This window comes from Gastrolobium bilobum, unplaced genomic scaffold (assembly GCF_033153095.1).
Source record: "Gastrolobium bilobum isolate Gb01-03AN ecotype WA unplaced genomic scaffold, APGP_CSIRO_Gbil_v1 utg5259, whole genome shotgun sequence".
Lineage (NCBI taxonomy): Eukaryota > Viridiplantae > Streptophyta > Magnoliopsida > Fabales > Fabaceae > Gastrolobium > Gastrolobium bilobum.
This window is the reverse complement of record NW_026898073.1, coordinates 184,960-209,932: the sequence shown is the minus strand read 5'-3', so window position 1 is coordinate 209,932 and position 24,973 is coordinate 184,960. Positions and strand designations below refer to the sequence as shown.

Sequence of the window (24,973 nt, the reverse complement as noted above, 5' to 3'; positions counted from 1 at the left end):
AAAAAAATGAATCAATAGTCTTCTAATATTTCTATGGATTTCAAAGTAGATAACTCACATCATAGCACAAATGAGATATTTATGGTCTTTCGTACACATAAGACATAACAAACACAGCATCTTACTAACGCTTTATAAATATCTTGCAATTGGATTGTACGGATTCTTAGCCAGTAAGATTCAAATGTTGGTTTTGGGTTTGAGAGAGAAGCAGACGCGCAAGTAAGATAGTGAAAATGGAGAGCTAAAAGTGAAAGTATAAAGTTTAGAAATGTGACTGAAAATGCAACCCCGTTAAGGGGTGAGGTGAGGATTGATTTGTGGAGATGTGTTGTGTGAGTGAGAGCGTAAAATTAAAAAAAAGAAAAAGAAAAAAAGAAATGGTCCCACAAGACACAAAACAAAGGGAAGAAAGCACATGTGCTCTCACATGAATTCCTTGAACCTAACACCCACCCATGTGCCTCTCCACTCTCTTCTCTTTCATGTGCTCTATGATCTGCATCACCACCCTTCGCATGAATTCCACGTGTCCACTTTCCAGTGACCCCACCTTGAGCCCCAAAAAACCTCCCCTAACCCTATTAGGCCAAATCAAGCATGTAATATGCCACAACCCACAATCATATCTATTTCCAATTTCCAACTCATATCAAATTAACAAGTGGGGAATTTAAGGAAATCTTGATTAACTAATTATTCATTGATGATGAGATAAAAGAGAGAAAAATATATAATTTTTAAATGAATGATTGTGATCAAATAACATGATCACATGACTACTTTTTCACATGAGAGAATCTATTCTCATTTTACTCACATAACTAGAAGAAAGAGAGCAAAAAAGAAATATGAATACGGTATATTTTCCTTTTATTTTTAATTAATTATTCAATAAAAAATTTAGTTTATTTTAAATTGTTTATTACTGTCAAAAAATTAAAATTAGATTTTTTATTTTATTATCTCTGCTAATTAAAACGATACAAGAGTAATTGAGTGAAAGATTAATATAATGAAATATATTCATTTGTTTTTTAAATTGAATGTATTTAATATTTTTTTAAATCTTTACACAATATTTTAAACGACAATTATTTTAAAGTAAAAAATAATTTATTAAGCGATTGATTTGATATATGTAATTTATTAGATGATTGCTTGTATGGTATCAGTAATAACAAATGAATAATATCAACTACCTTACATGACAAATTTTATTTGAAAAATTGCAGCACAGATAATAAATTTTACAGAACATACACAAAAAAAGTGAGACACTACGCATTAAAAAAAATGGATCATTGATGGTGAGCAAAAGATAAAAGAACAAAGAGAACCAAAAATAAAAAATGGTGATGAAATTAAGTTTATGAAATTTATAAGAAAGTTTATTCATATAAAAAACATAGATGTTTTCAATAATAATAAATTTATAAAATTGAATCTTATTTCACGAAAAATTACTTTTCTTTGTATAACATTCATTTCCAAGTATTGATATTTACAGATTGTTATCATTGTTTCACTATTGTGTAGATTTTTTATTTCTCAAACTATAAATTACTATTTAATTTATTTTCTCTTTAACGAAATCTCTTCTTTATTTCTAAATCTCAATTTTGTCACTTTCAAAATAATTGCTTTCAATTTTTTTACATTAAGATTTTATTTTTCTTCTTCAATTTTAACTATTTTTTTACATTAATTTTTATTTTCACATTAAATTTATTTTCTTCTTAAATCTCAACTGTTTTGCTTGTATTAAATTAGAAGTAAGAGACTTGATCTTTTTGTCTACTAATCCTTAAGAATGACACATGTCATTCATAACTTTTCTTTTTGAATTAATTATGCACATCTCTTCTATAAATTTAAGCCTTTTTCCTTTTAATTTGCATGTATTAAGTGAAGAATCAGAATTCATTATACTCAACATCTAAGTGCGTGTATGAATTAACATGTATTTCGAAAATGATTTTTCTTATAATTTTTTAGTGAAAATTAAAAAAGAAATTATTTCCATCTTGAAACAATCATGCACTATAAGTTTGATATGATAAAAAATTTATGATAGGAAGGGATGTATAAATAAGATGGTAAGGTTACTGATGTATGTTATTTTATAGTGATTGGGTTAACAGCTTTAGTGAGCTAAGGTCCCCTGTGTTTGGTGATGGTGGCCCTGAGAGAGTGGGGTGGAGAATCAGAGAAGGGAGGTGGTGGTGTTTCCAAGAAGGAAACCAATGGGTGTATTGGGTCATTGGGATTGTATTAGAGATTTTGTTGTGTTGGGCATATGGGACTCCATGTGCTCAGACCCACTCGGATCCCTTTGTTCTTGTCACATTCACACACTACACTCCGTTTTATTTAATGCCCCCCTTTCAATATTTTCAATCCCATTTTCTTTCTTATGGGGGGTAATGGGGATCCGTACCACCATTTCTTGTACGAAATTGGATCATATAGTTTTATAATTGATGAGAGAGCAGAGCTATATTATATAATCGGATTAATATTTCTCGTGTAGTAAGAGATAATTTTTATCTCTTACACACATAAAACTGTGTGGGGTTTATATTTTCTTTTTCTCTCTCTTCTTTTCACGTGAATTTACACACTTTTACGTGTGTGTAGAAGATAATTTTATCGTCTACAATATAAAAAATATTAATCTCTTATATAATATAACATAGGACATCTAATTTAATTGTGCAAATGTGTGGACATCCTATCTGAGTGTGTTTCTGTTCACATTTTAGATCCGAACTTGTCTCTCTGTTTATCTATTGATCCTTGCTCTTGTTTCGATATATAAAGATGCCTAAAATCATCTTTTCCTGAAAGCAAATGAAACTCTCACATGGTAGGCCTCTAATGAATGATGCATGATGATATATGTTTCTATTTATTTATTTATTTTGCACACTAGGAGGATATTAAAAAAAATTGATAATAACCACCGTAGTCAATCTAATTATGATAATTATTCTAAAGAAACGTCTTATTTTACCAGAAATTGTTGCTTTTCAACAAATATAGATAGAAGGATCGAACATTATTGAATTAATTAAAGAAAAATAATGAGTGTATGTATATAAAGGAACTAGGCATGGTACTACCACAAAGGTTCAAAGTTGAAACAAGAAGAGAATATTCATACTTGGTATTGTAGAGGGAGGGAGGGAGGAATGAGGATTTCTGAATCTGTTTAACTTAATGATCAGCACATGAACTCACTGACTCAGACTTTAATCTGTGAGCCCCGCTGTCTGCAGTTTGCATCTATGGTGCTTGCATATGCAGTTAATGCCAAAAAATCTACAAAGCGACCAGATCCAATTGCATTATCTCAACTCTCTTTTTCAATAATGTTTTTTTTTTTTTTTTACCCTTTTTTTTTCACATTCTTGTTAATGCAAAATATTTATATTTGACATTAATGCAGCATAATTACCAAACTCTTATTGAGGCAGGAGTGATCCACCACGTTATTTGATAGGTTAGTAACACAAGTCTCTTTGCATCATTGCCCTTTCCACTATGAAATTCTGAAAGATAGCCTCCACATACAAGATAATCTCATCCTGTATAGATAGGGCCTCCCTCTGTAACTTCCTCCGCAGGGTAGGCCAATATAGCTGGCTCCATGAGTTTGAGGGTGGCCACATTTTCAAAAATCTTATGTAATAGAGTGATGTCGTGTTCCATCAAATATGCTCATACTATTATTTGAAGTTTGATTCCATTTCTTCATTTATTTATTAAATTTAAGGAAATGATGTATAAGCAACAAACCTACTTTCTAGGATAAATTATTATTGTTCGTGGGTGAGCAAGATTTTGTAGAATCTGAGCCATTGAGAAAAAAAATTTAAATGGAATCCAGTTGTGAAAGAAACTAGTGAGGAATCTGTTTGTTTGAATAATGTTACTCACTTTCAAACATTTTTTAAACATAAAAATTCGAATACAAAATAACAAAGCCAACAATAGTTAAACAATAAAATCCCTTTATCTCTGTGTATGTATATGTTTTTATTTGAAAAAATAGAGTGAATTAAGGAGGTTTTAAAATATTTTACGTAACAGCCCACTTAACATGACTTATTTTAGTTTCATTTCTTCTAGTGAAAATGATCTTATTTTGTTGGAATAGACTTATTTTCAAAAGGAATTTTTTTTTAATAGACTATACTAAACTCATTTGGAGGAGAAAGCTGGCCTTTATCAGCTATGAAGTTCAGATTTTCTGACAAAAGTTAAGTTGCCAATTTAAGATTTTTTACGCCATGTTTAAAGATTAAAATTGCCCGTAATCAACAAACTTTATAGTTCTCATTTTGTCAATTGTTGCCCAAGTTTGCACACTAGTGTGCAGCGAAAAGTGACTAAACATCTCTGTGACAAAGAAAGAAAGGATGGTGTGGATTGAATTGCATGATAGGACTTCTTCTTTTTTGGTACAATCATAAGACTCATTTCACTTCCAAAGTTTATTGATAGCTGTAGTCAAAGTTTACTGCGTTTGACCAGAGAAAGCCGGTTCTTACTGGGGAAGCACTAACCCATGTCATGTTACACAAAGAACCACCAGAGACTACAACTCCTCGCCACTAAAAAAGAGCCACTCGTTGCTCCACCTGGCTTAAATATTCACAAGACAAGCTTCTTCTAGAACATCCTTGTCATGCCATACTGAACAGGTCCAACCTTTCTATGAGTAGTGGCACCAGCAGCAGCACTAATACCACCATATTGAGCCTTTGACTGCAACAAGTTTGTGTCAATGACTATTCGATCCTCCTTTTCTATCTTGTTCACTCCTGCCCTTGTCATAAAAAATGGGTTGGTATCAATATTCACAGCTATATCTGGTGCTATTTTGGCACTGACTACACATTGCTGGGCAAGTTTTGCTTGTAAAGACACACCATTGTCAGCTTCTGTTGATGACCTTACTTGATTTCCAGAGCTACTAGATCTTTGATAATAATATGCAGGGGGAATAGGTTGAGAAGGAAGAACAGAACCTCTTATAAATGTCCTTGGATCATATGAATCCTTGATAACACTCCCATACTCGAATGGAATAACTGGACCACCAACTTTACCGGGTTTTGCTGAAAAGAAAAATGTTTGCGTATTGATTACTGATAATGCACATAAACTTAACAGACTACTATAATGATAACAATCACATACCTAGTGGAATCCTTTGCGGTCCCTGAATGTATTGATTACTGATAATGCACATAAACTTAACAGACTATAATGATAACAATCACATACCTAGTGGAATCCTTTGCGGTCCCTGAATGGACCTTGGCACAGGATTTTCTGTATCTGTGGAATTATTATTATATTCCTCAGCTGTTTCCCGGTTTTTGCAGGATGCAATATTTGGCTGCTCTTTTTGGGGTACCATATTTGAATGTACAATTGTTGACCTGTCAATAATTAAAAAAAAAAAAAAAAAGATTCAGATTATGTAATCTTTGATTCTTTATGCTCTTTATGAATGAATAGTTATAACCCAAATGCCCAGTGGTATATATGACTATATGTTCAATAACAACATTGACTACAAAGTGTAAACACTACTTTGACACAGTATTCTGCTGTGTAACAACATTCAATAGATTAAATTAGAACTCACTTGCATCACCAGAGTCAGCTGCCTATACCAGTTTCTTTTTGCATATGCATAATCTCAATGCATCTCATATGTAACTTTTATCCTATAATTTTCAATCATATCTTAAGTATAATACAATATAAGTGACCTTTTGTCAACAACATAATACATTAACGAATTACCTGGGAAGTGATACATGCTTTCTTTCAAGAGGCATAACTGGACCATTTTTACCACCAGATTCCTCAAGATGAGTAAACTGCTTTTTGAATTGATCAACAGCACTATAAAGAATATGCACCAATGAAGGCTAAGCAGAGAATCATAGGGTAGAACATAACATATGAATTAAAATATTAAGGGAAAAAAGACAAAACAGTTGAAAATAAACCAAGAAAATAAAAACCTTGGATAAAGAAAATTAGTTCTCTCTGTTCCATTTTTGTAGTCTTTCAATAGTTGAGGGTGGTACTCTAGAATCTCCCGGAAAATTAGCTCTCGAATTTCTTCCTTTGTGACTCTTCTCCTTTCAAATTCAAACTCCATTTTTGTAATAGGCTGGCAGGATGGTTCCCGCTCAACTCTTGCAAGTCCCTTGAAGTAAGGATCAGCTAATGCCTGAAAAGTGAAAACATCACATCCTTTAAAATTCACAAGCAAGGAAGTAACATATGGTACATCAATATACTTGCTCTGTGATTAGTTATACCTTCTATCGTCCAAAGGAAAAGCATAAGCTCAAGCAGCAGTTAATTATCTGACTAAAATAATTTTCAGTGCACACACTTAAGCAATAGAGCACAATATAACAAACCTCTTCAGCAGTAGGTCGGTCTTTTGGATCAAACGCGAGTAACCTTTCCAGTAGTCTTAGCGCTAAAGGATCTGCATTAGGAAATTTTTGTGCAAATTGAACAGGCTGCTTTTTCCTCATACTAGTAAGGTATCTCCTTGCCTTATCATTGCGTACCTGCATCCATAACAAAGATTGTCAACAGTAAAACCATGATTTTGGTGGAATTAAGTTAAGCAATACAAACAGTTCTACCACTATAGAGGAAAAAGAAAAACAAATTACCCGGGAAATAGTATCCAATGAGGGAGTCCCTAGCATATCTGTCATCAGATCCAACTGATGGACAACATTTTTTCCAGGAAAAAGTGGCTTTCCTATTAATACTTCAGCAAAGATGCAACCTATACTCCATATATCAATTGCCGGAGTATACTGCAATCAACACCTTACCTTTAGCTTATTAGCAGATGTAAAACTAACAGAAACAGATATAACAAGTGGATTATTAATAAACAACAAATTGGTCTCAGGAGTCAGGTCTTACGTTTAGCTATTGATGGAAAAGAAGATAACAGAAAGCATGAATCATGGGTTGATATGGAATTTCTACATACAAAGCTAATGAGCATGAATTAGAGTATGGTGAGTCAAGACTACACAATGTAGGTTCTCTCCCACTTATAAGAAAATAATCTTGAAAAAGCCATACCTTTGAGTAAAATGATCCGCAGAGCTCTGGTGCTCTATACCACCTTGTAGCAACATAATCCTATAGGTACGCATTATTTAAGCAAGAAAACATCAGCCCCTACTTTACCTAAGCTTTTGATATGAGAAGTTAAAAATAATATCTAGCAAAGCTAGAAAAAAGGTAGGAAACAAACAGAGATAATGTTGGAATGGAATACCGTCCAAAATACAGTTGTTGGTGTGTCACTGAAAGCAACTCTAGCTAACCCAAAATCACAGATTTTAAGTTTACAGTTTGCATTGGCCAGTATATTCTTTGGCTTCAAGTCTCGATGATAGACATTTGCTGCATTGTGTTGATAAGTATAAGAATAGCAATATTGACATCAATGCCAGAAAATTCATGTTGAAAACCAGACAAAATAAAATACAAAAAGGACAAATGAATGACTGAAATATTTTGGCGAAAGTACTACGCAAAAATAAGAAGATCCAGGAACAAAGTGGAAAAAAAGGTCAACAACAGCAACAGTTATGAAGACAATATACAAGAGCCTGACATCTTCATAGATGCCGCGCAATGCAGTTTCAATTACAATTTATGAAAGTGACAAACACAGGGTAACCATAAGTAACACAATGTGCATTCAAATAAGATATTCATGAAAAGTAACTATTAGGTATAGAAGAATACCGGTGTGAATATACTTCAATGCTCGAAGTAACTGGTAAAGAAAAAACTGATAGTGCTCTTTCGTTAAGTCATCATTGGCTTTAATGACCTGATGCAGATCAGACTCCATGAGCTCAAAAACAACATAAATATCTTTGAAGTCCCTCCTAGAAGGAGGCAGCATGATGTGTTTAATTTCAACAATATCAGGATGTCGAAGAAGCCTCAGCAACTTTATCTCACGGAGAATACGAGCAGCATCAGATATATGCTCAAAGATATCATGAATCTTTTTTATTGCTACTTTTTCACCAGTGTGTGTGTCAATGGCTGAACAAACAACACCATAACTTCCTTTCCCAACAATTTCTTGAATTTTGTACCGGTTGGCATCGCCATATTCAGAGAAAAATTCCATCTCCATCGAACACTGTAGCAAAGATATTAAAAAAAAATTCCACACAGAAAAATCAGGTAAGCCCAAATTTGATTGTCTGAGAACATTAATAAATCAGGCTGAAGCAACAAACGGAAAGCAAATTTTTAAAACAGATAGATAGAATTAAAATAAAACAAGATATCACAATTCTTATGACAAACCATTAAACATAAAACAATTCTTATGACAAAACCAATCTTCACTTCAAGATCCAAAACCTTTTTCTCTTGTCCAATTCTTCCCATTCCACTCATTCACCAATGTACAAAAAATGATTTTGGAGAGTCAAATGTGTATAATGCACCTAATGCGTGCAAAGCACATCTCAGAAGACGTAGAAAGAAAGAAAAGCAAAAGGGTGGATTGAAGTGGAAAGAACAACCCCGGGAATGCCATCTAACCAGTTAAAAGAGGAAGCATGTAAATTTCATCATCCAAGACAAGACCACAAAAATAAATGGTGAAAAAAGAAGATCTTGCCAACCATGCCGTTATCCTCCTCAGGTAAAAGAAACGTGGGGGAAAGAAATTATATCACGTGAAGGACTAAATATCATGAGAGAGAGCTAACATGCCCCCATGGAACAAACTCAGCACAGGCTTAACTTCAGAGGACTCAAAATTCTCGGTAGTACCCACCAACACAAAACAAAACAAGATTTAACTTTTATCATTCAGTTAAATCCAGCTTTCTCACAAAAGGGTACCATGAGCATTCAGTCACACATAAAAACTTGAAAAAGCAATATATTTTTTTTCAAGCAAATTACAGTATTTTATGATTAGGGCTTGGAAAATGATAAGCATATGGAGAACAACAAATCCACCTTTTTTTTGTGATCTTGCTGCATTCTCTGGCAACAGCTGCAAAGTCTCCAAAAGGGTCCTATTGGGTAAAGATGAGGCACAACACAACAAACTCAAAACAAAGAAAAGGTGTCAAATTTCACAGGAAAACTCAGCCACATTTCCCCCACCTACCCCTGCTCCGGATCACAAGCCCACAATCTGAGTTTATTCTCTTCCCCAAATCCTTCGAGAAACATAGAATCCAAATGAAACCCCACATGCACCTTTCCTCCAATTCCAACACCAAACTGCTGAACCAGCCACCACCCACAATCATAAAGCGACACAGCTCCAAACAAGTGACAAAAACTCACTCATCTTTCACCCCACACCCACACAAAGATCCTTCTTCTTGAATGAATACCCAGTACCAAGCTTCCACCAAAAAAACAAACTTTTGATGTTGCAGCCGAAGAAGGAGTGACAAAATTTGAGAGCTGTATGAGGAGGATTTTGATGCTTCTTCGCGGAAGCTTGTGAAAATAGGATAGGAATATAGGATTCTAATACCGAAGTGGCATTTATGTTAATTTGTGAAAATGTGGAGGGTACTTTAGAAATTCAATTTCTTGAAACACAATTGTTGACATCAAAGAAGGCACATACTGTTGTAGAGTTACCTGTCTTGTTCCCTTTTTAAGTTCAATGCCCTAGGGTATGTGACCAACACGTGGCAGGTTTTGAGAGGTTAAAGAGAAAAATACATATTAATTTTTTTCCTTTTAAATTTAAATTTTTAACTTAATTATACTACATATCTTCTTTATAATTTAAAATTATTAATTTATATTTTGTACGATCTACCTAGAATAATTATCATTTATGAACTAAAAAAAAAACTATCATTCAAGCTGTTAAAAAAATAATTATCGTACATTCTTTATATTTATAAATTCTCTCGCATTTACCATGTCGGGGTATTAGGTGTCTTTTCAGTCATTTGCTTACATTAATCAATCACAAATTTGGTTATAATGTAAAAAACGTTGAAAATTTTTGTACCTTGTCATGTTCTCGAGTTAAAACGGCTATTAAAAATTGAAAACTGGGAAGAAGAGAGAAGTAAAATAAAATTGTTGTTAAAGCTAAAATGCCGACAATTTTGTAACCAAGTCATAATTTCTCAAAGTTTAATTAAATTTAGTAAGATTAGAGTATAAATGAAGGGAGTGAATCATCTCACGTATTATTTAATATGATCATAGTATATGAGAAATTCTTATCCATATAAAGATAAATTAATTGCGTAATAAAGGAATAAAAAAAATTATGATAGGAAATTATAAAATTATTACTTTTGATTTGTTCATTAATAATTAAGATTCTCTCGTGTTAGATTGTCATGCTAGAATTTATTTTCATAAATGAATAATGCAATCTCTTAACAATAGATAGCCTGTCTTAGCGTGATTTTACCTATTTAAAAAGTGAATCATGTTTAAATTTATTATAAGTCATGTATTTATTTTGAAGAATATGGCTTTTACGTCTCAAGACTAGCTCATATTTTTAAATAAAATGATATTTTATTATTATTTTTATTTCTAACCCTCCCTTTTTATTTTTGAGTTTTCTTAAGATCTCTCTCAGTCGATAGCCAAAGACTAATTATTTTGAGACTTAGACATTACCGAAGTGGATTTTGTCTCTACTAACAAAAAAAAATTATACTCTCGATCAGGGATCAAACTCCTATCAGCATGCTTAAGGGATCCAATCACCTACCAATTGTGATGGACTTTGTTAGTAAATTTAAAAGAAACAAAATAATTATAATTTTTGAATTTGTAATTTGTATTTTGCAATATATCATCTTTAAAAGTTTAGTAAGTTTGATAGACTCGACTTTGTATATTTTTAAAATAAGTCAAACTAAATTTATAATTTAACTTATATTAAACTAATAAGCCAGGTCAACCTTTTTATATAAATCTACCCTAATTATGTTAAAATATGTTTTATTTGAGTTATTTATACCCTTAAATAAGATGAATATATTAGCTTGCACATCTGCATTACATATTTTAAAATTTAATATTTTTAAGAGGATTGTAAACAAAGCTCTTGAAATAAAAAATTTAAGAATAATATTTATACATCATTTCTATTACATTAATTTTATACCACAATTGCAAACTAGTCCGAAATTCGATTTGACATATGGGACTGGTCACAATCGTTGAATCTTTTTCTTTTTTTTTTGGTACATAATCGTTGAATCTTTTTAGTACAATAGTTGCTGCAACAGAATGAGAGGAAAGGATAATATATATATATATATATATATATATATATATATATCGATTCACTGAACTGAGAGAGTATATGACAGAGATAATATATAGCAATATAGCATTATAATTAATCTAGGAGATGATCTCTATAGAGAGATCTATAATAAAATAATAATAATCTGTAATCTTAGCATACATGTAATTTATTAGCTATCATCTTATACCCATTAGTTATTTTCTCGCATCGAATAAATGAGCTTTGGACATGCACATTGTAAGGCCAGAATTCGGAAAACAATATTAATTTGTTTTTGTTTTATATTTTTTGTAACTTTTCAAGACGATTAATTTGTTATATACTTTTTTTATTTCCTAGGGTTAGCTGTCTAATCACAAATAAGTATAGTCAAAGGTAAAAAAATCAGTTTCCAATAAAACTATCGCTTGTCAATTCGTACATTTTCGTTTTATAGCGTTGAGCATTCTTAGAAAAAAAATGCAGTTTGTCATTTTATTCTTGGAACCACAATAGTTAAAATTTTGATTTATATGATTTTACGATTTTATGATTTTTTTTAATTATAACTATTTTACCAGAATTCTAAACGTTTTTACGATTTTTTATGATTTTTTTTTACGTTAAGATTTTACGATTTGTGATTTTTTATCCTCCTTCCAATTTTAAATAGAATCTCAATTTTAACTACCATGTTTTGGGACCAATTATGGAAGGGAAAAAATAACTTATATAATACTAAAATTTGTAGACTTTTCAATTTTCTAAACGGCCATTCAAATAGTAAAATTGTAAAAATGACTTCATATTGAAATTGAAATCTTTGAACTGAAAAGATATGATTTTAACATGTCTCTTTCGTCCAATAAAACAAACCCATCAACAATTATTAATCCATCAATCAATCACCATGGCAGAAACAAAAACAATAATGCTTCAAAATATACATATTTTGCTAACGAGTAGAATACTTCAAACAATATTAATGCTTCTTAACCATTTCACCGACACTTTGTTTTTTTCATATTGGTTTAAAACTCTAAATTCTGGTATCGAGCAACATATTTTAACATCAATAATACAAATAAAATATAAATATTTTGTTATTTGATGTGATAAAGCATTTAGTAGTGGGAATACGTTAGTGATTCTTTAAACTTTAATTGAATGTATACAGACTTTAATTTGCAGTGACTTTTAGGCTTTTAGCAATTAAGGAGGGAGTAGCATGCGATGGGAACACTATTTTCTACTCAACACACATGCTTACGCAACGTAGCACCTGCAACGCGTGTTTCACGTTAACGCAACCACGCTATGGCCTCATGAACCAACACGGTTTCATATTATTAATCAACGGTTTGTTTTTTCTATATTCACTGCATATAAATTATCTATAATAAATTTAATATGACGTTGTTTTAAAATAAAAATTATAATATTTTTGTAATTTTAATTATTTCAAGATTATTATAGTCTTTGTAATTATAATTTTTTAATCTTTCAATCTCAAAACGACGTTATTTTAAAAATAAATGCAGATAATTTATTTACAGTAATTGCAGAAATATTTTTCTGATTAATCAATTGTTGTCTTTTTTATTTTTATTTTTTCCTGTTGAAAATCAAGGTTACTTTTTAGACAAGTATAAATAAATTGAAAGTTTAATGCAATGAAATTTTTATTTTATTTTTCAAAAAAGAAAAAAGAAAAAAAGACTAGCTAGGTAGGACCTAACAATAGAAACACCAGACGAATCAAGTAACCTGTGTGTTTGGATGCATGAAAGGTTGTGCATAACCTCCAATATGGACATTTTATCCGTCATGAAATGTATTGTTGGCGAATCACAAACCCTTCTCTCTCCATCTATGGCTTCATCTCATTCAATTCAACTTTAAATTAATACCATTGGCTTGGAAAAATAAAAAAAATAACATTAATTCAAGCTTCACTGGTTGGAGGTTAATTATGTGACGTAACAACAACAGTGATACAGTAACAATAAATTAAAGTATTGTATATCATATTATAGACTACGAACAATATAAGCTTGATCAGATTTAGATCTCAAACTTCCACAATAAATACATTTTATTAAAAAAAAAAAAAAAACGGTTCTCATACTTTGCTGCAACTTACAACTAAGGTCAATGGTGGCAATTAAAATCATGGTATAGGTTCATTGTTTTTATCATCGATCACTGATAAGTGTACAAGACACTATGTTTTTATGGTTAAAAAGAGTTCAAATAATAATTAAAATAACTAAAAATATAATGTTAATCAATAAAATATTAAAAGATAGTAAATTGCAAACAAATGGATAAGATCCTAATCTTTGTTGTTGTTTCAGGTTGTTTCACACTAGAATAACAAATTGCAATCAAGAAGGATAAAGGCAGTTGCAAAAGGATAAGGATCAAGAAAAATAAAGAATTAATCAAAATTAATCCTCAGCGAGCCTGGTCCAAATTAAAAAACCAATTTTTATTTCTATAAAAATGCACGTTAGGGCTCATTCCATTTATTCTTGAAATTGGAAGACGGAGGACACCAGAGCTCATGATGGTTGCGGCTTAGAAAAGGGAAAAGCTCCGTTCCGGACCTGAGGAGCGGAGAAACGGTCAAAGCTTCACCGTGGAGATCGGGTTTTATGTTTCTGTTATGAATCTTTATAGTTTCTTAGTAGCTTTAAATTCTGTTTTTATCACTATGCGTAGCTAATTTACTTTTAGTAGTTAGGAAGATACAGAACCAATGGGTTCTTAGTTAATGTTTATTTATTCTTATGAATTACATTCTTGTTTCTAAATTATGCAATCAATCTGATATTTATGCTTAGTTTTATTTATGACTTGATCATTCGTAGATAAACATATGAGTCATGTATGACATTAGGGATGTTGGTATGTGATTCTGATTGGTTGATTGCTGAAATTTGCACGATCTAGGGATTGACTTGTGAATTTTATAACTGTGAGTTCTTGCGTTAATGCTTATTTTATGAAAAAGTACTAAGGGATTAGGCTTTGAATTAGAATAAAGAATTAAATTACCAAGGGATTGGGATTTAGTCAATTATAGAAAGAACTGTTAATAATTTAATCTTGAATGTGATCGTAAGAATAGGAAACTCGTTAAGAAACCATAGGGGAAGTTGAATCCTAACTACGCCTTTTTATTGAAAACTTAAATCAATTTCTTTTAGCTTTAATTAATTCTGAATTAAATTTCTAAAATATTAAAAACCAAAAATAAGTTTATAAATTCTGCTTTTAATATAATCACAATATCCTCAAGAAAACTTTTAATGATTGATCCAACTTTGATTAAATAAATAAATTATTGCTAGGTCATCAGTCCTCGTGGGATCGACAACTCTACTTCATCACTTTATTACTTGTACGACCGGTGCACTTGCCGAGTTCGTCAACAATCACCTTAGGCCTAGAGCTGCCATATATTGTAGCTCATATATGGGACAGTTATAATAGCATCCTTGATTTTTCATTTGAATTATAATTTGAACAAAAGTTATATAAGACAAACTTCTATTCTATCAAATGTTATTAAACTCAAATCACTGATCGACTCGGTCGGATACCGGATCAATGGATCATTGGTTTAACAATAAGTAAGTGGTAGAATTGTTTAATTTGAATTTATGTAAAAATATATTATAAATATATAAATAAAAATAATATAAGAACCGAAATAATTTGGTTTAATAGTTAGTATTTCACTCTTCTTTCCTTAAGGGGGCATGTGGTACGAGAGAAATTTTTTATTTTCGAATAAAAAAATATCTCAAAATATGGTGTGAATTTTTTTTGCCTGATTAAGTTACAAAAAGATGTTTGGTAGGCGTCAATTTTTCCAAGAAAATTGAGTTATTTTACTAATACTATATTTGGTTGATGATGAAATATTGATGGGAATCTGTAGTGAAATTACCGATTATATTCAAATATGGAATCACAGTCATCGAATTGTACTGCAAATTATAATTTTTTTTGGGCATTTGGTCTTAAAATTGTAAAAGCAGGTCTGTCCATTAGCTAGATTAAAATAAGGGTTGTATTTTTCTTATGTTGTTGGAGATAAATATCTCTTACTATAGAGGACACATGATGTTGTGGGACCCATCATCTATTAAAAAAAAGAAAAAGTGATGGCACAACTTTTTATGTGAGAGGAACATGAGATAGTTATCTCATGTAAAATAAGAGAATGATTTCCCTTAAAATAATACCAAGGTTCAAAATACATTTTTTTTTTCAGAGTCTAGTTCAAAACTATTTTCACAGGCAAAATAATATACTGGTATTTGCTAAATTTAACACATACCAAACATGGTAAATATATTTTATCTATACCACTTTTCCACGAATTCTTTCATATTCTTCATACCAAACACTCCCTAAGTGTCAATTTTAAATTCCGAGAGTCCAATTGTGTAGAATATTTTGTCAAAATAATTTTGACATAGTAAAAATTTTCAAAAATCGGTTCAACCAAAAAATTGATATCGGGTTAACATCAGTTGAACCCAATTCAATTGTTTTTGATCAGATTACATACATGACCAATTAATTAACTGAGTCGGACCAATTAATAGTCCAATTTCCCATTCAACCGGTTCCACCGGCTGGTCAGGCTGGATTTAATAACAATGCTCTATCCAAATTATCATTTAAAATTTTACGAAAGAAATATTAAAGGAGCGTTATGAGAAAAAGTACAATTTTTTTTGTAAAAATAAATAAATACAAAATTTATATTAAAAGTTACATACTGAAAAAAATAGTATTGTTATCAAAAAATAAAAAATAGTACGATATTGCCATAATTAATAGTAATGTAAACCCCATATATGACTTAATTGCAAATATTTATATTTTATTTTTTATAATTGATGAAGTTAATTAAACAAATAATTCATAAAATTATGATTAATTGTACATAAATAAGGGGTTCATTTGGTTTGAAAATTGGTTAATTTGCATTCCATATTTTAGCAGGGTGCATTATTACAACTTTATATTTTAGCAGGATGCATTATTACAACTTTATTTTTCAGTGTTATGAAATTAGATATGATTAGCGATATTTTGCTTAACTTTTGGCTAAGAATGGTAACCGCGTAGGTAATGCACCCTTCACTCCACCTTATTCTCGTCACAAAATTTTATGGATAATTGGATATTTGTAGGTATCTAATAATTTCAACTAAAAATGTAAACACAATATATAAATAAAATTACTTTTAATATCACATATCACAGTTTTGTTTAACAATTTAAAAAATGTTAAGAAACTAAAAAAAAATACCCCTGCAAAGCAATTAATTTAATTTAAAAGTTTAAATTACCAAGTAAATACTCATCAATGACCCATTTTTTCGTTCTACTTTATGATGAGTTTGTCACGGAAATTCTGATATCATATAAAGAATCATTTCTTTTTTTTTTTTCCGGATAAATTATAATGAATCATTTTTTTGAAGTTACTCAACCCTAATTATAATGAATCATTTCAGCCTAGAAGTTTAAGCAGTTAAATAAAAAATCATTAATAATTTTATATTATATCTCTCCAACAAACAAAATAAACCAAGTTCAAATTTATATTTTTTAAATTTAATTTACGTAAAATGTTTATTAAATAATATATATATATATATAATAAATTATAGCCATCGAATAAAAAATTCATAAAAAATGTCAAATTTTTTAATTTAACGTTAATGTCAAATTATCGTGTGCCTATATATATATATATATATATATATATATATATATATATGGAAAAAATATTTCTCCGGCAACTTGAGATAAGCTTATCTCCGGCCACTCCAAAACTACGTTATTTTGTTTATTTATTTTTTTATATTAATTGATTCACCTTTAAATGGTTATAATTCTCTTTTTCTCTCTCTTCCTTTATTACTATTGATCTATCTTTGTACGGTTATGATTTGGTAGCCGGAGATAAAATTATCTCCTGCAGTTTGAGAAATGATAATCATCTTTTTATAGGTTTTAGCGGTTGTACAGTGACTGCACCTAATGATTGGTGCAGTCATATAAAACTATATCGTTTTATAGTGTGAAAGCATTAAATATGAAAATCATAATCATAAAAGACAGAAATAAATATAAAGCATTGAATATGAGGAATCATAACCATAAAAAAGTGGAAATAAATATAATATTTCTATTTTTTATAATTAATTTTGAACACGAACTTCCTTTATCCCAACCAAAACGACGTTGTTTTCAGGTGACTACACCAATGCTTATATGCAGTCATATTACAAATTATTTTGTTATATATATATATATATATATATGTTTGAATTTGGATTTACGTAGCGTACAGATTCGTATGTTCTTGTCTTCAGGTCAAGGTTGCATATTTACATATTTGACCTGTCCCTATGTTTTGGCGTATAGATACAGCCAAATGTAGTTTACAGACATGAATACATGAACAAATCGTATGAATACAGGTATACCGAAAAAAGAGAAATAAAAAATTAGGTATATGCCTCACCACCATTAGAGGGCAGCGAGAATATACGGTTGCCACGTGAACTAATGGAGAGTAGGACCCTTCCATTGTCGGTTGCATCTACCAACCGATAGGACTGGTCACAGTGAAAATTCTCTCTCGCCATTTGGATTTTGAACTTGGAGGGAATAATATGTGATATTATGATTTGTTATTCCTCCAAATTTAAGTTGTTCTCATCTCACGGGCATATATAGTAACAAAAATTAATGGAGTCTTTTAAGGGTGTTCATGAATCAAAATATCCTTTTAGTACATTATAAATATAATTTAAAAAATTATCAAAATTTTAACTTCTTATATCTCTACTTCCCGAACCTTTCTTTGGCCGTAAAAAAGTTAAATACTAAAATAAGTGAACATAATTTATGTCATACAATAACATTATTTGTGTGTCACAATATCCTATCCTTGGATTTAATTCATCACCTATTATCTGTTAGTATTTCTACGGCAAATTGATCGTATTACAAATTTTGGTGAAGAGATTTTCTTATTCAAAGCTGATTTGAAATGTTTTTTCATAGTAGAACAGTCAATCCTGTCAACTATACTGACGGGTATAGTCCCGTCAACAAAGTTGACAAGACTCCCCTCACATGGCGTGATTGCGTTGAGTTCTGTCAAGTTTGTTGACAAGACCAGTCTAGTGAGATTTTTTGACATATTTAGTCCTATCAACTTTTGTGACATGTTGCGGCTCCATAACCGAAACCCACCCCTCCCTCCCTCCCTGTGCGCACCAATTTTATCACTTCTCTCTCTAAACTTCTCCCAATCTCTCACTTTCATTTTTTTCCTCCTCTATCTAAATCCATTTCTCCTTTTTTCTCCCAAGCTGCCTCATCTCCTCTGCCCCCTTTCTCTCTAAATTCTTTTCTCATTTTTTCTCCCAGGTTGCGTCATCTCCTCTGCTGGGGCGTTCCTCTTAGCACCAATTTTATCACTCCTCTCAGCTAAAGGAATGCCCTTGCTGCTAAGAGGAATGCTCCAATAGAGGAGATGACGCAACCTGGGAGAAAAAAAGAGAAAGGAATTTAGAGAGAAGGAGGGCAGAGGAGATGAGGTAGCTTGGGAGAAAAAAAGGAGTAAGGAATTCAGAGAGAAGAAGGAGAAAAATAAAAGTGAGAGATTGGGAGAAGTTTAGAGAGAGAGAAATAATAAAATTGGTGCGCACGGGGAGGGAGGGGTGGGTTTCAGTTATAGAGTCGAGACATGTCACAACAGTTGGCGAGACTAAACGTGTCGAAAAATCTGACTGGACTAGTCTTATCAACAAATATGACTGCTCTACTATGAAAAAACATTTCAAATCAGCTTTGAATATGAAAATCTTTTCACCAATATTTATAGTACGGTCAATTTGCCGTATTTCTGCTCAGGTAATGTACAAATCCTACAAGGACCAGTGCCTTGTGCCTTTCTGCTTCATGAAACCTTCTAGGTAAAAATTAGGCGACCAAATCATCTTTCATCTTAGGAGTCTTAACAATCTAAATGTTAGTAATAACACAATAGATTATTTTTTTTATGTGAAACAATCTAATTGACTGGTTGAGTATGGCACCTATTACATCATTTAATTTAATGGTTTATCTTAATAAGACCTAGTATGGTAACATGTAACTTAAGTATGGAATTATGGTACCTATTACATAAATCTAATGTGAAATTTAATGCATTGAGAAGATCCACTCCGGATCCATTCACGTATCATTGTGCTGTAAAAATGCCGTTTTTAGAATAAATACATTGAAAGCATATAATTTGCAAAAAGTGATACTACTTATTACAATGCTCTTTAATCTGCTATCTTGTTCTTTTAACTTTTTCTTGTGCGCTAATGTAGTTTTTTAACATGTGTGCCCATAATTAGTTAGTTCACAAGGAATTATTTGCTGTCAATTTTTTAACATTTCATCCTTGATTGTGTCAATTACTGTGACCCCAAAAGCTCTTACTTGACCAATCAAGATACGTGACACTACCAACCGAGGGAGTTCTTTGACTGTTGCAATTTTAAGTTATAGGAACTTTCTATCTCCTCCTGCAATATTCATTATCAAAAATAGTTATGATATATACAGCTGAATCTGTACCTATGAATTATTATTATCAAATTATTAAGATTACAAGCATCAACACCAATGTTTGAAGAACTTGCGTAAGGCACCCAACAAAACAGGGAAGAATGTACATAAATGAGAAACAGAAAATAAGTCATCATTCCTAGTATTATCACATAATTTGTTTTTTTTTTCAAATTGATTAGATTATTCCAAATGATTAATAATACAAATATCAAGGTTTTTGCATTGCATAAGTTTTTTTTTTTTTTTTTTTTGGTGAGTACATTGCATAAGCTTCTTAATGCAATAAAATGTTGTTTAGGTGAAAATTTACTAAACTAACAATTAAAATGTGATCCATACCTTGCAGGCTTTTAGCAAAGGCTGTAAAAATGACGATCTGAAAAGCGTAATGGCATTTCCAAGCGAAGTTCCATCCCATTCTGCCATCAAACAAGGTATTAAAATCACTTTCACTAGTACCGGAACACAAGGTGCATTTAGCATTAGAAGGAACGCATCATCTATATATATATATATAGACACATATACACTATATCCGACGGGGGATGGCAATGTGAAGTTTCTACAAAAATGAAACTTAGGTTGTCCGAGAATAAAATAAACATACCACCATCCACATCAGCTCTCATGCCTTCATTATTAAGCTCTTCTAAAAGCTGCAACGTTACAAATCATTATATTAGGATTTCCATAACATAAGAAATGTCCAGAAAGGCAGAAATTTTCAGAAAGTAGTATCTTGATTTAATAAAAAAGTGGAATACGGGTCTATTTTAACCCGCTTTAGGTATGTCAAAATGTGATGTTTTCCTTATCCACATGAAAATTCGTTGGAGAAGGGTGCAAGTATCTTTATGCAAGTGTCTTACTACCCGAGGTAATAAATAAGAACATCCCTATTGAAAACTAAGCAAATTGAGTCCGAGGGAAGCTTCCCTCTCTCACCCTGGATTGCAGATCAAAAAATTATCGTTGCAGAACAAATTTACCTGCGAAAGGGAGGGTACTGTAGTAGGATCAAACTCCTCGCACCGATTTGGATCAATAGGGACACAAATACGGCCTAAAACAAATAAGAATTACCAGGTAAAAAGCATAAGATCAAATCAGCTAATGAATCTATCTAATAATTTTAAGGGAAGATAGTTTAATCGTTTAAATTTTCTTATTAAAAAATCAAAAGATAATACCATAGGATTAAAATGTCGTCAGTAAATTTTTAAACCTAAAAAAAAAACTCAACAGGTTATGTACAATTTTTAGATACTGACCCGTGTTTGGATGTACGCAGAACGGTGCTTTAAGCAAATGGTTCATATGTTTTGTAACCTAAAACATAAAATAGTGTTAATGAAATATAAAAAGTATAGACTTAAAGTTAGTCAAAGGTATTATCGGTCTTCTATATGCAGTTAATAGACAAACCTCCATATCTAGCCTGGGGTAAGTAAAAAAGAACACAATCTCTTCAACGCACCTACGCAGCCCTTGTGCCTACAACAAAAGATTAGGAAAACATTAATAATCAATAGTGACGTCAAATAATGCTTGTTTCGGCAAAACAAGGAAAAATTTCCTGCAATGAATCATACAATTTACAACCATCATATACAAACAAAGGAAGCACGTAACTACTATAGTAGGCCATAGCAAGAATTCACAGATCAATCCTATTGCTCACGAGATCCATGTTTATTCTTTCTTTTTCAACTATGCGTGTAAATATTGCAGAGAGCAGGTGCCATTGTCACCTTATAATCTACATTCCCTAAAAGGGATTTTTTATACCTTATGTTTTCCAGATTGCAGCAACTGTTTGCACTGTTCCCAACGAACAACATTAATGTCTTCTTTTGCACTAGAGGTTCGCCTACCCTCTTGCCACTTTCCCCTAAGTTCAGAAGCAATAGCTGCAAAATTAAATCGTGCATTGTATAAGATAATAACAGGAAAATGCCATAACAAGGTTCATATGAAGGGGGGCAGAAAGAAAAACGTACATTCATCAGGAATCATGTTTAGGATCTTCTCATATCTCTCCTCAGTAGCAAGAATATTTTGACTTATAAGCAGTTTTTTCTCAAAAAAGTCCTTGAGAACATTAGTGTATGATGTCCTAGAAAAATAAAACACTGCTTAGGATATGAAATAAGAGCTCTGGTTCAGGAAGCTAATCATTCATATTAAGACTTACGCCAAGAAAGGATGAAGAGTGGCACCCGTCAAAGAAACTTTCTTGTGACTATTTTCATTGCCCTGGACAGAATATGAAATCAACAAACACTTATACAAGTATTGACAAATCCACTGGTCGTTACAAAAGTATACTACCTTATATACACAAAAGTAGTCAGCAATGGCAGCTCTTTTCTCATTGGTCAACCTGTATCAGTAGAGGTAACATATTTGAATCTTACTGTGTATGACCACAAATAGCTACAGGAAAAATTATAACCTTTGAATCTTTAGTGTCTCACCTTCTTGCCCTCCCATCACAGACCCAACAATGAACACCCCTACGTCCACTATAGACCCAGAGAATGTGTTTGAAACCAAAGTCATCTGAAACAGTAATCCCAAAATAGAAATCAATACAACAGTTTCACTGAGTGCTGAGACCTTTTCCCCCCATTGATTTTATGCAATGATGTACGGCATAAAGTAAATTCAATCACCAGATAGGTTCAATCTAGCCTCGCAGTTAGTTAGTATATATAAGTTAAAGGCAAGTTGGATATTCTATATCCCTCCCATAGTATTTTGACTATTTTCATATATGATGAGCATCTGAGCCTGAAGGCTTATACAAAGGAAAAAAACTATCTTTGAAATAAAGATTAAGCAATATGAACAATCACAAACGGGATGAAAACAAATACAGAAGAGATGTCTGACGAACCTCACCGCATGTAATAAACGTAATTAAAATCAAATGATATTAAATATCAGTAAGTGAAGGCCAACGCAAGCACTGTGCCTCCTCTAATAGGTATATTAGGCATTGTTGAAGCCATATATTTCCCAGCAACAACAGTGATTCAGGTAAGTCAGATGTTGAAATGTACAAGCTATAGCCTAGCCTAGCCTACAGTTATAAATATTCAAGTAGGAATGATGTCTTTCAGCTTCCGCAAATGCTGAGGATGACCAAATCCAGTAAAGTCACCTTCCCAGCTATGCTATGAATTGAAAGGATCATACTTGTGAGGCGAGCTTGTTTTATTTGGGAGGATTTCTACTAGGTGACTTATGTCCATTCCATGTTCTTTGAATGTAATATGACAAGTACTGCTATCTTATTATTTCAAGGGTTAAGTTTGCTGTTTAATGAACAATATAAATACAAATATTGCACCACCTTTACAATGTAAGAAGCAAATTACTACCTCTTAAGGAAGTATCAATCACTTTGATAACTATAGTCATCAATGGCCAGCAATCCAAGCAAACGTCAGCACCAGAGCAGCAATATCGAACATCATCATAGTCTGTCATATCCTACAGAACCCCCCCAAAAAAAGGAGTAAGAAATGCAAAGAAGGGGACAGTAGCTAAAGGTTTCACTTGGAGACCGAAGTTGAAAAATCTTACAATATCAAAAATCAACTCCCTCTCAACTGGATCAATCTGTGCATAGGCTTGCCTTTTTGCAGGCTGAGCAACATATAAGGAACATGTTAGGAGAAATAAACAAGAACTGAATAAAAAGATCAAAGCAAACAACATTACTACTAAGACAAGGTTGATGAAGAAGAATAACTGCATAATTATTTTCAGTCAGAGCTAGTAATCAACAAACACCGCATGAATTATAACAATTTTGAAGCATAATAATGAATTTTAGGTACAACATGATTTTGGAGGAGAGAAGGGGACATGACATGGTACCTCGACATTGTAGACAGGTCCCATATCAATCTTTAAAGGGGACTTATCTTTGATAGATTTTTCGAAATCGAGGGCATTGTTGAAAGATTGGAAACGCACAAATATATCATTGTCCAGCGTGAAGGCAAACTCTCTTCGGCTAGAGTAAGATTCATCACAACCAGGGTGCTTCCCATCTACAATTATACCCACAAAATTAATTAATTAATTAATTCAGGATGCATTGTTATTCAACTGAAGCGCATGCGTTTGGTGGTGATTAAATTTCAATAGAAAGATTACCATTGCCATAAGACATCCATCTATATATATCAGCAAAAGGAAACAGCTTTCCTGGAAAATAAAGAATGAAAATAAAAGAGAAGAAAACCCTTAACTTCAGAGATTAAAACCCAATACAAAGCAATAGAAATTATACTAATTTCCAAAAAAAAAAAAAGATAAATAAAGAAAGAAAAGGGTAACTAACCGTAATATAGTTTGAGATGATTGGGATTGAAATCAAGTTCTTGCTGTGGCCTCATTTTTATGCAGAATAATATGATCAGAGAAATTATTGTATTTGTGAAACGGCAAAATTGCAAATGATTGAGTGAAGTGAAGTGAAGTTTGTGTTAGATGGCGGGAACATCGACAATTATAGCGGGAAACTGAGAACCTTAATGGGCCTTGGCCCATTTCGTTTTATGGACTGTCTTACACAAGCGAGCTCTCATTACTCTCATAAATTTACGAGTAAGTATCATTTTCGGTTTTCACCAAATTTTACGATATCTGATTTAGTTCTTAATAAATAAAAAAGTTATTTGTGGTCCTTAAAAAATTTAAAGTGGATCTATTTTAGTCCTTTTAAGGGACTAATATGAGTCTTTTTTGAATTTGTGAGGGACCACAATTTCAACTAATTGAGTTTATTTTGAATTTCTTATGGATCACGAATAGCCTTTTTATTTGCTAGAGACTAAAGGGGACATCGTGAAATTTGCTGAGTACCAAAAAGGGTATTTACTCTAAATTTATTAATTTGTATTTTTATATTATATTATATATTTTAAAAATTAAATTACTTTTTATGAT

The 24,973-nt window shown here is 31.8% G+C and overlaps 2 protein-coding genes across 3 annotated transcripts; both read right to left on the bottom strand.

Annotated features, from left to right (window-relative positions):
- Positions 1 to 4,345: 4,345 nt before the first annotated feature.
- On the bottom strand, positions 4,346 to 9,538 carry LOC133312635 (mitogen-activated protein kinase 10-like). Of its 2 annotated transcripts, XM_061513870.1 has the most exons (11): positions 9,067 to 9,538; positions 7,822 to 8,230; positions 7,346 to 7,473; positions 7,147 to 7,206; positions 6,720 to 6,869; positions 6,456 to 6,611; positions 6,048 to 6,259; positions 5,824 to 5,925; positions 5,296 to 5,453; positions 4,938 to 5,126; positions 4,346 to 4,829 (listed from the first exon to the last, which is right to left on the bottom strand). In XM_061513870.1, exons 1-11 carry the CDS (start codon positions 9,088 to 9,090, stop codon positions 4,678 to 4,680), a joined length of 1,740 nt encoding a protein of 579 aa, XP_061369854.1. In that variant the 5' UTR covers positions 9,091 to 9,538; the 3' UTR covers positions 4,346 to 4,677. The 2 variants fall into 2 exon arrangements, with proteins under 2 accessions (XP_061369854.1, XP_061369853.1); XM_061513869.1 differs by having other exon boundaries at positions 4,346 to 5,126.
- Positions 9,539 to 19,892: 10,354 nt separating this feature from the next.
- On the bottom strand, positions 19,893 to 24,420 carry LOC133312638 (uncharacterized). Its single transcript, XM_061513872.1, has 16 exons — positions 24,366 to 24,420; positions 24,179 to 24,229; positions 23,897 to 24,072; positions 23,600 to 23,662; positions 23,395 to 23,506; positions 22,486 to 22,570; positions 22,340 to 22,391; positions 22,203 to 22,264; positions 22,009 to 22,124; positions 21,797 to 21,918; positions 21,434 to 21,502; positions 21,280 to 21,337; positions 20,998 to 21,071; positions 20,619 to 20,664; positions 20,348 to 20,427; positions 19,893 to 19,962 (listed from the first exon to the last, which is right to left on the bottom strand). The coding sequence occupies exons 1-16, from the start codon at positions 24,418 to 24,420 to the stop codon at positions 19,900 to 19,902; spliced, it is 1,284 nt and encodes a 427-aa protein (XP_061369856.1). The 3' UTR covers positions 19,893 to 19,899.
- Positions 24,421 to 24,973: the final 553 nt, after the last annotated feature.

Bases quoted from the DNA above. Each gene is read 5' to 3' on its own strand.
- LOC133312635 (XM_061513869.1), bottom strand. From the start codon at position 9,090: ATGCAGCAAGATCACAAAAAAAAG. The intron at 8,231-9,066 runs GTGGATTTGTTG...TCTTTGCTACAG, and splicing joins AGCAAGATCACAAAAAAAAG to TGTTCGATGGAGATGGAATT. The intron at 5,127-5,295 runs GTATGTGATTGT...TTTTCTTTTCAG, and splicing joins ACCGCAAAGGATTCCACTAG to CAAAACCCGGTAAAGTTGGT.
- LOC133312638 (XM_061513872.1), bottom strand. From the start codon at position 24,420: ATGAGGCCACAGCAAGAACTTGATTTCAATCCCAATCATCTCAAACTA. The intron at 23,507-23,599 runs GTAAGATTTTTC...GGGGTTCTGTAG, and splicing joins GGGAGTTGATTTTTGATATT to GATATGACAGACTATGATGA. The intron at 22,125-22,202 runs GTAAGTCTTAAT...TTATTTTTCTAG, and splicing joins ACTCTTCATCCTTTCTTGGC to GACATCATACACTAATGTTC.